The following is a 15,000-nucleotide window of genomic DNA, read 5'->3' as shown; positions in this document are numbered from 1 at the left end:
TCTCTTGCTACCTCAGCACAGGCCTCTGGCTATACCTCCTGTCTTAGACATACTAGATGATGTGTACTTGGAGGCCTGCCTTAACCCGGATTCCTTACCTCCAGCCCCAGTCAAGCCTGACAGGTACTACCGGGTTCCTGACTCACACCAATTTTTATACAAAAGCCATGCGTCTGACCCAGAAACTATCTCACAGGGCCCCAAGGGAATTAAGGCCTCCACTGCTAAAAATCCATTACCTTCCGAGAGAGATTCCAGATCCTTAGAAAGGTGGGGAAAAAAGGTATACACCTCTGCCACCTTAACCATGAGGGCATTAAACTGCCAGTTCCATATGCTAAAGTACCAACAGTTTCTGTTATCACAGTTGAGAAGTAAAATGTCACAACCTGAACAACCAGACTTGAAGGAGTTGCAGGATTTGATGCATAGTGCAGAACAAGTGGGTAAACATACCTTGCAATGTGGTTTTGATGCTCTAGAGGCCTCATGTAGAGCTGCTGTTACAGGATCAGTCATACGTAGACATGCCTGGCTCAAGGAGCAAACCTTACCAGATCATGTCAAAGCTAAATTACTAGATGCCCCTCTACAAAAGGATGTATTATTTGGTGTTAAAGCTGAGGAGGTATTAAAGAAAATGGAGGAAAAGGCTAAATCAATGCAAACAGAGAAAGATTTTCTACAGGTACAACCTCCACGTTTCAGTAGAAATTGGCCTTCCAAAAATTGGTCCTTTCCAGCCACGGACAGACCCCAAAGAGGTAGATACGTGCACCCGAGGGGCAGAGGGCAATCTCAAGGATCGTTTAGAGGCAGACAATGGCAAGCTCCTACACTAAGAGGCGGTGAGGATAGTTCACAGCCATTCAGAAAGCAAACCCAATGACTTTCCCCTTTACATGCCAAGCAAGGCTCAAATGGCAGCACCCTTAGGCGGAAAACTGGCATTATTTTCAAAAAAATGGCATATTGTCACAAAAGACAAATGGATCCTGGACATTATAAACAGAGGCTACAGATTCCATTTTCACACTCTTCCAAAAATGAGAGGCATGCCAAACCTGCCACACAATCAAAGGGCAGAGGCACAAAGACAAATTTCAGATCTCATGGACATGAAAGCTATTCAAGAGGTACCTACTCACGAACAAGGTCAAGGTTTTGATTCCAGACTATTCCTGGTACCAAGGAAGGGAAAAGATTGGAGACCTATTTTGGACCTATCCATCCTAAACACATTTTTACTCGTACAAAATTCAAGATGCTCACATTACAGCAGCTTCTTCCCATGCTGGGCAAGGAGTCTTGGCTGGTAACATTGGACCTCAAGGAGGCATACCTGCATGTCCCAATCAGACAAAATTGCAGAAGATACCTCAGATTTCTTGCAGGTTCAACCCATTATCAATTCTCTGCATTACCCTTTGGCTTATCTACTGCACCCAGAGTATTCACGAAATGCCTGGCATCAGTAATTGCCTACTGCAGACTTCAAGGGATACAAATATACCCATATTTGGACGACTGCCTGATCCAAGCGGACAGCAAGCACATACTTCTGAAACATCTGGCTTTTGTAATAATGTTGTTGAATTCTCTGGGATACACAGTCAACAAAAAGAAATCAAGGCTAATACCCTCTCAGAAAATAATTTTCCTGGGTGCCAACTTGGACACAAACACTCAGATGGCCTACCTCACGCCAGAGAAGCAGGGGCAACTAACTCAATACTTCAGAGCACTATCAAATTTCACCAGGCTGACTGCAAGGAAAATCCTGCAGGCTCTGGGATTCATGGCATCTTGCATCCTACTAATCCCATGTGCAAAGCTGCATATGAGGAAACTTCAATGGTACCTGAAAAACCTATGGTCTCAACACAGCCACAGTTTGGAAACAATAATACCACTAATTCCATGTCTTCAAAAGGAATTTCTGTGGTGGGCTCAAGCATGCCAAACAAACACAGGTCTCCCATTCTGCAAGCCTCAAGCAAATCAAGTCATCACAACAGACGCCTCGGACTATGCCTGGGGGGCGCACATGACAGATCGGTGCATTCAGAGCAAATGGTCCCAAAAAGAAAAGCACCTTCACATCAATCAAAAGGAAATGCTAGCAGTAATAAATGCTATTATAGCTTTCAAAGACCTTCTGCATCCAGGTCAACTATTGATAAGGACAGACAACACCACAGTAATGTGGTATGTAAACAAACAGGGAGGAACCTATTCATACCCCCTATGCAGGCTGGCCATGTCACTTTGGAACATGGCTCTGGAATTACAAATCGAACTTCAAGCACAGTACTTGCCAGGCAAGGAAAACACGCTGGCAGACAACCTAAGCAGAAATATGACAGATCCACACGAATGGAAGTTGCATCCTCAAGTTTTTACAGAGACAGTTCAAGCATGGGGAAGGCCAGACATAGATCTCTTTGCCTCCCACAAAAAATCATCAATTGACAAAATTCTGCTCAAGGACTTTTCATCCAAAGGCCTGGAGAGTGGACGCTCTCTCTTTCAGTTGGACAACAATGACAGTTTATGCCTTTCCACCTCTTCCTCTGCTGCCCAAAGTTCTATTAAAAACCAGAGCAGACAGACCAAAGATGATTCTCATTGCTCCAGACTGGCCAAGACAGCACTGGTACCCAATCCTGAGGAGCCTGACGCATTCCCTTCCATGGACCCTACCTCTAATGCCTCTTCTTCTGACTCAGCACAGCTTCAAAACTCTTCACAGTCAGCTGAAAACACTCAATTTGGCTGCATGGAAGATTCCTTAACATCACAACAGACCCTACTCTCCAAGGAAGTGCAGGATGTCATTTTGGAGGCCAGAAGGCCGTCTACTAGAAAAGCTTACTCCGCAAAATGGAAATGGTTTTGTGCCTGGAATGAGAAAAAGGGCCAGAATCCTGGAAAACTGAATTTACCTCAAATATTACAGTATCTAGCTGAGCTGCTAAGCAGTGGACTTTCATTCTCCTCCATCAAAATCCATGCCTCAGCCATTTCTGCAGAATACAACACTGATCCACCTTTATTCTCTCACCCCCTCTTAAGACAGTTCCTCAGACGGGCTAAGAATATAAAACCCCCAAGGAAACAACCAATACCTGCTTGGGACCTCAATTTCATTCTAGAAAAGCTGACCTTGCCTCCTTTTGAGCCAGCTGCCTCAACAGATTTGCAATATTTGTCCTGGAAAACAGCTTTCCTTCTGGCTATCGCCTCAGCTCGTAGGGTATTGGAACTACAAGCCCTCATGGCTGTGCAGCCTTTTATCATCCTCCATCAGGACAGAGTTTCCTTACAAACCAACCCGTCCTTTATGCCAAAGGTGGTATCCAGGGTAGCTTTGAATCAGGCTATACACTTACCTACCTTTTACCCTAATCCTCAAAACAAAGGGGAGAGACTACTACATTCCTTGGACATCCACAGACAGCTGCGTTATTATTTGGACAGAACAAAGCCTTTCAGAAAATCAGAACAGCTCTTTGTGTCCTATGCTATAGGAGCTCAAGGGAAACCAATTTCCAAACAGACAATTTCAAAATGGATAGCCCACTGCATAAGCTTTTGTTACTCTTTTCATGGTAAAACTGTACCTGCAGGCATCAGATCTCACCCCACAAGGGCCACAGCTACCTCTGCAGCTTTCCTCAGAGGAGTTCCTACCAAAGATATTTTGGAAGCAGCCACTTGGAGTTCTGTGCATACCTTCTCCAAGCACTACCACCTACCATTATACTCCAAAACTAGAGCAGGCTTTGCCACTGCAGTCTTGCAGGGCATCCTGGCTCCTCCTAGTTCCACCTAGTGCCTACCACCCCTTTCTTAGCTTTGGGATTCTACCCATCTGTTATGACTGCAGCTGTATGCACGATGAACATAGTACAGTTTTGTACCTACCATAAATGTAGATGTTCAAGTGCCAATACAGCTGCAGTCCAGGTTTCCCTCCCTCCTTCCCCTCTTGGGACAGGCCTTTTGGCTAACACCTCCTCATACAACCTGATTGGGGTATTCATTTATGGTGTATTTGCTTGCAACTACTGTATTTTGATTATATGGCATTGCTTTATTACACAAATTTATGTATTGCCTTCCTTCTGGGGGCACCTGACATCTGGGGCAAGAAAAACTGAAGAAAATGGCATTGGCTGGTTCTTTTATACCCCTGTCGCACTAACGTCAGGGAAGAAGCGACGACAACTGACGCCAGACCTAGACTTTGGAATTCGGCCGACTGAGGACCCGCCTGATGGCAGGAGAACCCATCGGTTATGACTGCAGCTGTATTAGCACTCGAACATCTACATTTATGGTAGGTACAAAACTGTACTTTCCGCATTGTCAGCATTCCGAATGCCGATCATATGGTGGCCATATGGTTGTCGGCATTCTGGAGTGTCGGCAATGTCAGGTAGACATACATATATATATATATATATATATATATATATATATATATATATATAGATGTATACGTGTGTGTGTGTGTGTGTGTGTGTGTGTGTGTGTGTGTGTATGTGTATGTGTATGTGTTTATATTTATGTCTACACACATATATGGATAATATTATATATAATGTTAATAAGTGTGCAAAACTGACAATCCCCAGAAAAGGGAATATTCACTTTCCCCGGGGATTGTGGAGTCCTGGAGTTAATATATCACCATGAAAAAAACAATGTTTTAAAGTTGCACATGCCAATGTTTCTATTTTCAATGTAGATTGGGTTAGTTGCCAACTGAAGGGAAATGTCATATATATATATATATATATATATATATATATATATATATATATATATATATATATATATATATATATATATAAATATATAGATATAGATATATACCCACAGACACATATATATAATCAGGAAATCTTTGAGACATCTCTGTAACTCTTGTCTGTTGCTGACGTGTTTGCAGAAATTTATTAATGCAAGTGCACTCATCCTTGTCCTAAGGTTTAAATATTCCAGGCATCCTTGGAGATCAAGGAAACAAAGCTGTCGGGACATGACCTGCATATGTTTGTAGCTCCTGAAAAAAGTGAAAAGTAGAGCATGTTGCATGTATAAACAGAAAGTTAAAGAATAAAATCCAACACATTTTATCAAGACATGCTTAAAGTATCTCTTTCCTATGAAAGTAAGATTTCTACAACATAGGGCAACTGTATGAGCATCTTTCATTTTATAATTGAGTAAGTCCTCTGGACACGAGGTCCTTTCCAGGGACAGCTCATTAACACTGTCGCATAAAATAACTTACAGTCATACAGTAGGCAAATGGATATCATGTGAATCCGTCCAAACACTACAGAAACAGTATATAGCTGTAATTGTCTGTGCTAAGTGCCAGACCATAATAAGGAAATCAGGATAATAAGTTACCATGTCTGTTTTTGAACCATTTGGCCACTGAAAGCATTCCAGCAGGGACTTTACCTTCTTAGAGCTATTGTAGGCTCAGGGTTTGTTATGTTTAACTGACATGATAAAGAAAATATCCTTATAAATGAGGATGTCCATTTGTTGGCTATTAAGCATCTTTGGTGGTATACATTTTTTGAAAGTTTTTGTACTGTCATTGTAGCAGACCACAAAGGTAAACACAGGTTCTGCATGGACCCTCTGCTAAGGTAAATAAGAATATATATTCTCCCCAGATGCAAAGGAAATCAGGTTTAAAGAAGGTTAGTAATACAACTGAATGAATTAGACATTTGAACAAAATATGACAACGTGCTGCTTTTTATACCCTTAATAACTCCCTAATCTTATTTCAGACTACAAAATGTTTGAAGATTAAACAATTTGCAGATGAGACCCTGATGAAGATCATTCCATTGTAGGGCGGCTCCTATTGAAAACAGACAGATGTGTTCATACAATTATGGGATGGCTTCACTCTGGGGAATAATAATAATGGTACATGTTCACTTTCTCTTTATGCGAAATGTCACATTAAGATTTCCTTGAATTCCTGACTCATGGTTTCCTAGCAATGAACCTCTTAAAAGTGGATAACAGCACAAGGAAAACTGCCATACTTGACTACTCTATTTTAATACTGCCAGTTTAATGAGTGAGCCATGTGGCAATGCCTGTCCTAATGCGATCAATCTGAGTAGCAAAAACATGTAACAGTACTGTTACAACTTGGTCTCTTATATCCCATGCCAGGAACAGTCTAGTCTTCCTTCAAGAGCAGTTTTGTCAGGTAAAACAACTCATCAGAATCGCTTCCGTTCTCAAAATGGTGAGATACTGGAGTTTGGGTCTTTAATTGGAGATAATGGCATGAATCACCATTGGGGATTAATTCACTTCCAAAAAATCTCTGTGTCATACTATTTTATACATGATAGTTTCAACAAGCTGTCCTACTCTGCAAGACTGCGATCATTGTAACAGACCTAGTCCCTTTATAAAGAATAACTTTACATATTTGTATTTTTTATATGTTTTCTTTTTCTTTCTTTCTTTCTTTCTTTCTTTCTTTATATGGCATTGATTAATAAATAAAAAGTTAAAATAAGTAATTAAAAGTAAAAATAAGTAAATATTAAACAAAAAAAAATTATTACATTTAGGAAGACTTTCCTGAAAAAGTGCAATTTAAGGTTCCTCCAGAAAAAGGCCTCATATTGCATATAAAGGCAAGGAAGGCAGCTGATTACAGATAAAAAGGCTATGATAAGTAAATATAATCTTCCAGATGTCTCATTGTGAATTCTTGTAACAACCACCAAATTTGTGAATGATGAGCTGGCTGACAAAGGCAGTGAACAGGGCACAGGTCTCAAATTGTTAGAAGTCCTGAAAGTATACTATATACTGTAACCTAAATTATTTATGGGAGGTGGGAGGAAATTTCATTACAGGTGAACAAAGCACATACATTCACAAATACACAGGCGCACACACACATAAAGACACACAGATACAAACACACGCGAGCGCGCGCACACACACACACACACACACACACACACACACACACACACACATATACACACACACACACACACACACACACACACATACACACACACACACACACACACACACACACACATATACACACACACACACACACACACACACATACACACACACACACACACACACATACACACAAACACATACACACACACACACACACACACACACACACACACACACACACACACACACACACACACACACACACACACACACACACACACACACACATGGGAAGAACATACAAACAATACACAGACTCTGAATGGATGTCAAATCTAAACATGGAATTTGGAGCTGTACCGCTGATACCTTACCATTAAGCTATCAGCCAAAGATCAGTCACTCTGTACTCATATATCCATAATTTCATGGGTAAACATTTTGTACTAAGTTGTTGAAGACTGCAAGTAAGACTGATATACAGTCATAACTATCAGCAACAAAAAGAAGATACAATGTCCTACAGAGTTGTATTCAGTAAGCACATAAATGCATAAGCAGGTATATAATAGATAGTTCAAACATGAAGTACCATTGTGTAATCAAACTTCTTTAGTGCTTCTATGTCTGCATTCATTAATTCTTAATCTTAAGGACTTGTAAAAATAATGATAATAAAGTCTCCAGCCATGAATCCAAAATGCTACTTGGACTACTGAATTATGTGGCTAACACGTAAATCGTGCCATATCCATTAGCATTCCTTCTATTTTCTGTCAGAATATCATATAGCTAGCAACATTTTGTAGGTGTCATGGATCAGATTCTGGTCAAAACAAGTGTAATCATTGTCGACATTTACATCCACTTTACATGTCACTGATGATTATAAGAGTAGATAGAGCAGAAAATCTATGTCATACGTTTGGAACTTATGGTTCAAAAGGTGTCAGACAAGAGGGAAGTCAAAGAGTCGATGAATGATTGGGTTTGCTTTGTAAGGAAATTGGCAGGGGAGAGGGTATCAAAAATGAAGAAGGCAAGATACCATCAAGATAAATCTGTTTCACTTAGGAGAGAGAAAAGAAAAAGATACAACGTTTAGCTAGTTTTATAGCAGAATGCTCGCAGACTCACCAAATATCAAGTCAATTTTAAAGAAAAGTTTTCTTGAGTATTTCTTCCAAGCTCACTTAACTATGATATCATTATACAGATGGATTTTTTTTAAAGTAAAGAAAAATTACATTTGAGATGAATTTGCATAAAGACCATATTTGTCTGTTCTTTCAAGGCTATTCATCAGCCCAGATTTGTAATCATGTTTTTATATATATATATATATATATATATATATATATGTGTGTGTGTGTGTGTGTGTGTGTGTGTGTGTGTGTGTGTGTGTGTGTGTGTGTGTGTGTGTACACACACACACACACACACACACACATTTATATATATATATATATATATATATATATATATATATATATATATATGTGTGTGTGTGCGTGCGTGTGTGTGTGTGTACTGTACACACACACACACACACACACACACACACACATATATGTATATATATATATATATATATATATATATACATATATGTGTACTGTACGCACACACACATATACATATGTATATATATATATATATATGTGTGTGTGTGTGTGTGTGTGTGTGTGCATTACACACACACACACACACGCACACACATGTGCACACACACTCATACCCATATATATATATATATATATATGTGTGTGTGTGTGTGTGTGTGTGTGTGTGCGTGCGTGTGTGTGTGTGTACTGTACACACACACACACATTTATATATATATATATATATATCTATATATATATATGTGTGTGTGTGTGTGTACTGTACACACACATGTACACACACACACACACACACACACACACACACATATATGTATATATATATATATATATATATATATATATATATATATATATACATATATGTGTACTGTACGCACACACACACATACATATGTATATATATATATATATATATATATATATATGTGTGTGTGTGTGCACACACACACACACACACACACACACACACATATATATATATATATATATATATATATATATATATATATATATATATATATATATATATGGCATGTTGCATACTTCTTAGTAGGCTTGAAGCATCATTACACATCTAGGACAAAGCTGACAAAGGAGTTTTATTGTTTGCTCGACTGGCCAGATGGAAAGGAATTTGTTCTTTTCAGAACTATTTCTTCTCCAGAGAACATTTTTACTAGATGCTTACACTGGTGAACCAGAACAGAGGCTAAGTACAAGATCAATAGAATATAAAATAATTATCAGGAGCATACCAACAAATCCTTCTGGCAGAAGTGAATAATTGTTACTTGTTTCTGGGAACTGGACAGAGTGCGAGTCACTCATAAGTAAAATATCTCCAGAGACTTTTCTATATGAAATGACCATTCCTAGGAAATACTGCATGGATTTTTTGAAATACAGACACCATTAGATCACATTGTGAGGGCTTCAGCAGTCAGTCTTTTTCTGGCAGTATTACTTTTCTATAAATGCTTGTGAGTAGACAGCCCCAACACCAAATATGTTAAACATGCAGGGCTTTTGGCCTTTTTTATTTTTGAAAGCAACATGCATGATATTACTAACAAAAATAACGTGTAAGTTGCAGTATTATGTAAGTCATATGGTAATGATGAGTATTAGACACCATGAGGAAAAGGTACTCTGGCCACGTATAAACCATATACAGAATGTGCCACTCAGTCCGTAGGAGAGTGGTAATATACGAGTCCTGTGTACACATTTACCATCTTTGGTGTATCATCTCAGAGGGAATAGATGGTAAATGAAAAGCATTTCAAATGTTACTGATACTTAAAAAAAAATGATGTAATCCAATAAGGTAACATTCACTTCTTTTTTGCTGTTACATGGATTTATCTGCTATACTGTATTTTTATCCAGTTCTGTTTTATTCAGATGCTTTTCAGTAGTTTTAAACATATCATCGGTAATTACTTTCTGATATAGTTAAGTTCTTTATGCTTATGTGACTCTGTCTATGAAAATAATGTGCTGTATTGTTTAACATATAGCTTCAATGTGGTACCATATCTGCAGTGTTATGACATGACTAGTGAAGCTTGCCTTTACTCCAGCATTAGTCATCTCTGCTGCCATGAGCTGATAAACCTTAGGCTCATAAAAGTCTTTTGAATTTATCTGCTCTGTTTTGCTTCACTGTGCAGGATAGCCTAACTGCATCTTTTGTGCTCTTTTCATAGCATTAACTCACTAGCTCTAAGGCATACGCAGTCAATATGTTCTGAACTTTGTGGATAGAGCAAATTGCTTCTTATCTGTACTGATTCTATATTTGTGCTGCTTTGCTTTGCCTAAATTGTTATCAATATTAACAATGATTCTTTTCATTTTGTATATACTAAAGCAGCTCCAAGCATTTCTCAAGTATGTGTTACATGCAACCATTGCACTTTGTATAAATGATTATATTTTGTACTCTTTAATAGGCTCATGCAGGCAGGTTGTGCACAGAATGGATTAGTGTAGCCATTCACATTTTCTTTGCTTCATTTCACAGCTGGAACAACGTATATCTTTGGGAAAGGTGGTGGAGGATTAATCACATACACGTGGCCCCCCAACGACCGACCAAGCACGCGCGCTGACAGGCTGACTGTAGGATTTAGCACTGAACTGAAAGATGCAGTACTAGTACGTGTAGACAGCTCAAGTGGGCTTGGAGACTATCTGCAGTTACATATAGTAAGTAATGGACCATACAAAATAATACTCTCGTATATTTAGACTGAAATTTCCAAAGGCACCAGTGACACAAAATCATTATTATAACTGCATTGTTTCTTTTTTGTTTGCTTCATTAAATGGAGATGATCTTTTTTATAGCATCTCTGAGATACCGCAGATGTGTCATTAATGACTGGTGAATTAAGCTATATACACACATTCTGTCTATTCTGAAGCAATGACCAAGCTGCAGTTAACTAGCATAGGGGTTGTTTTATTGTTTTATTATCTCCTTGTTTTATAGCTTTACAGCAGTATCTTTAAAAGTCATGGTTATAACTTTTGGGTGAAATCTACTGACTTTCCTTTTAGAATATTATTGATAACATTAATTTATATCATTGTACTGAACTTTTTTGTAATTTTTCTTTTAGCATAATTGGAAATTTATTGCCCTTTGGCAAGTCCTCAGAAATGTATTGCCGATAAAGATTGCCAATGTTTAGTTATACTTGTAAGGACAATATTTTGCATATCAGGCTTATTTCACAGCATGGCATGATAAGGTTGCTCTCTGTCTAGAAACCACCTCTGTGGCTGAGTTCCACTTTATACTTGTCCATCAGTAATGCATCTATGCATCTGTCTTTCTCTTCTTCTTTTATTTACTTAGAAAAAATAAGTACAAAAAGTCTACCAACACTGCTCCACAGTGAATGTATTAAGACCTATATTGAAAGCTAATACATATATATATATATATATATATATATATATATATATATATATATATATATATATATCCATATCTGCACAACAGCATAACTCTGATAGGTCTTTTTTAATTTTGGTCATAATGCTTCCACATGTATCCAAATCCCCATTTCTGTCTCTCTTTCTGTGTTATCACAAACTGATAAAGCTTTGATAAGTATTTCCACCTTTCAATGTATACAATTTAAAATCTTATCCTTCCTTCATATGAGACTTTAAACCAGACCCTGTCTGCCTGAGTTGGTGGCAGCTCAGGTAGATGTGAAAGATTCCATGGCACTTATCAAAAAGAGAAGGGCAGTTCCTTGATGTCTCAGCCGAATTTACTCTCATCAGTATGAATAACACCTTGAGTCGACCCTGAAAAAAGGCCATTGGTATAGTGGGACCGACCTATTCAACAAATAGCAAATAATAATAAAAATAAATAAATAAAACAAAAATTAGTCTGCATGCACTATGTCCCCTGTGTTCATTTTATCGTTAAATAATATAGACACAATGGATAGAATTTTTATGTTGCTGTAACTAATGTGCATAATATTTGTCAACAACCATGCATTTTGACGCAAATTGCATCTAAAGATTAATGTGTAATGGACACAGGGGACCTTGAATCTGAAACATGGAAATGTTGGAAAATACTGCATCTGTTGCAGTCTTCCCATGTTAAGTTATGTTATTAAGCTGAAGAGTTTCTTTTTGAAATAAAGTGAACTGAATTTGTATGCAGCTTTCTACCTGAAGGCAGACTAGTAAATCACTGTAGATACTTAGTGTATATTTGTCATTCGATTCAAGTATGGACTTTCATCAAACCTGGGATTATCATGGTTTGCGAGTATGAGTCCCTTTCATTGTAAAATGTAGTCATAGTTTCATAAAAGATACGCAAGGCATACATCCCATCTGATATCCAGTATTCCTGTATTATATGAAGTTTGTCTTACAGTGCTGGACACATTCTAAATGTTATAGGGGAAATGCAAGTTATGATTGTAAGCCAGGAGTTTCACCTTGATAAAGCCATGATAGCTATTATCTTCTGATTATATTTATCAGCTTCACAGACACTGAATTGTACAAACCTTGTTTATTGCCATCTTGCATACAAAGCTCTGTTAATGTATTTCTTTATAATATTTCTGATTAAAGGATGCACAGGTGCATTCAGCTGTGCAATCTTCTTCATCCACTACAAGTGCAGAATTTGCAAACTGTTGTTATGAATGTCACTTGCTATTTTCTTTATCACACTTATCTTCCTAATAGTATAGAAACGTATATACACACCCCATGCCTCTGTCTGAGTCGACTTTCTTGCAGACTGCAGGTTCCACTTTTTCTTTCAGTGGACCTTAGAATAAGACATAAGCTGCAGTATGTGATTCCTCAGCATCCTATGTAGAATAGCACTGTACTAAGTTACACCCATCCATGAAGAATGAAGGCTCTGCTGGCATTCCATTGCCCGACTATGACAGTTGTCCTAGTTGTGCTCACCTCATATGAGGAGTGAAACAGGATCTCAGATCTGAATGTAGGCAATTGTATCAAGCATGCAGGTATGTGATAGTACAGAATGAGTCAAAATCAACATTAGCACAGAGATAAACTAAGCAAAACTGACAGCTCTGAAGTCAACAGGGCCAACTTGAAAACCATTGGAAGATCCTTATAAAATCTCATTGAATTAGGCATGAAGTAATTGTAAAACAGAGTTGGGATTTGCAAAAACTGAAGTAAGAAGCACCTCACCAAGCAGCTATGCAAATTATAAAGAAGGAAAAAACACAAATGTTGCAGATGGTATGACATCAAACATTTATAAAAACATAATGAAAATACAAGGAAAGCTTGGATGAGGAAACTAGACAGTACCAGCTACTATATACATAAGCATGTCGGCCATTGCTGATTTACATGAAAACTGATAATAGCTAAGACAAAGAATGGATCATGACCTTAAAATGCAAACTAGTAAATTCTGTTTCACTCACTTTGAGGCTCTCAGATGTAATAAAAGAGGATGTTGGCTGATGCCCATCACAAACTCTTTATTAGCTTCCCAAAAATACCACCACTGGTCAGAATACTTGACTTTTGATAATCATCATAGACAAAATGCCAATAGTCAAAAATTCACCAACATTTCAATTTTATTTCCATGGGAGTCTGTTAGTAGAATGGTAATTACTACTGACTGACAAATTAAATTTGATCTGCAGCTTCCCTATGTTAATATTTAATGTTCAGGAATTGCATATGTATTACAATATTTCTTAATAATAACTTGCTAACTACAAATTACAGTACAAGAGAGGTGTTTTGTTTTGCTGTTGTGCTTCATCACTATGTTGTCAGTTTAATCAGCAAGGCAGTTTTAAAATCCAGTATATGTATCTACATATACATACATACATATATCTGTCTATATCTATCTATCTGTCTATATTTATATCTTTATATCTGTCTATATAAACATATATATATATATATATATATATATATATATATATATATATATATATATATATATATATATAAACAAACATATACATATATATATATATATATATATATATATATATATATTTTTATGTAGTCATCATCATCTGGGTTTAACCATTAGATGTTGAAGGATCATTTGGGTGTGAGAAACAATCTTGTGAAGAATATATTTCAACTTTTAAAGTTTATTTCACTCATTTTTTTAATTTTCTTTGTTTTTAAGTATATCATTAACATCAGCCAGGATGTGATTGACTTAATTTCATTTACTGGTTTGCATGAAATTTGATCATTTGCACTTAACCACATCTATGTCTCTGCCAATAGTTTTTGAAAGCACTCTCTGGTAGAAGTTGTGCTCAGTGTGCTAGCATTTTTCTGAAAAGCACTTAATGTTGAGTTACAGTTTAGTAAGATCTTTAGTCACTAAAATTAAATTCCTAATCCAACTGACATAAGCTAAATAATGCTCTCTGAACACAGAAACAATAACTTGACTGAAGTAGTTGTGTTACTTTTTTTTTGCACACAATACTTGTCCATATATGTTCTCTGTATAGAGTCTGCCTGTAATGCCACATTGTTTGCATGCAGCCGCTTTTTCTGTTCCCTTCAGCCTGTTTGCCAGTATAGTCCTGGGACCATGTCATATGCAGTTAGAACATTAGCATGTGTAACAGTCACCTCATGTTTTCTAATAACTGAGCAGTTATTTCAAGGAGACAGTTACTTTGTCTATGCATTGTACAAAAAATCATAAAATCTTAACAAAAGGTTAGAAAACGTGAGTGGACTTTAATGTTAGAACTTTGATAATTCTGCACTTTTACTGTTGCCTGTGTATGACAGAAGATATTTCTCACAACATACTGTTATTGTTGTGCCTGGTGCCATTCTGCAGTCTGGTAACCCC

General features: G+C 37.3%; 1 protein-coding gene across 18 annotated transcripts in view; it reads left to right on the top strand.

Moving 5' to 3' along the window:
- NRXN1 (neurexin 1) overlaps nucleotides 1–15,000 on the top strand; it is a 4,168,553-nt gene that overhangs the window by 3,480,970 nt on the left and 672,583 nt on the right. For all 18 annotated transcript variants that reach the window (XM_044054788.1, XM_044054802.1, XM_044054867.1 and 15 more), the window contains one exon: nucleotides 10,636–10,820. In XM_044054788.1, coding sequence (XP_043910723.1) covers nucleotides 10,636–10,820 — 185 coding nt within the window. The remainder of the gene's footprint in view (nucleotides 1–10,635; nucleotides 10,821–15,000) is intronic.

Source organism: Protopterus annectens, chromosome 1.part2 (assembly GCF_019279795.1).
Source record: "Protopterus annectens isolate FY-2018-M chromosome 1.part2, PAN1.0, whole genome shotgun sequence".
Taxonomy (NCBI): Eukaryota; Metazoa; Chordata; order Ceratodontiformes; family Protopteridae; genus Protopterus; species Protopterus annectens.
The sequence above is the reverse complement of the archived record's forward strand: the minus strand, read 5'-3'. Positions and strand labels throughout refer to the sequence as shown.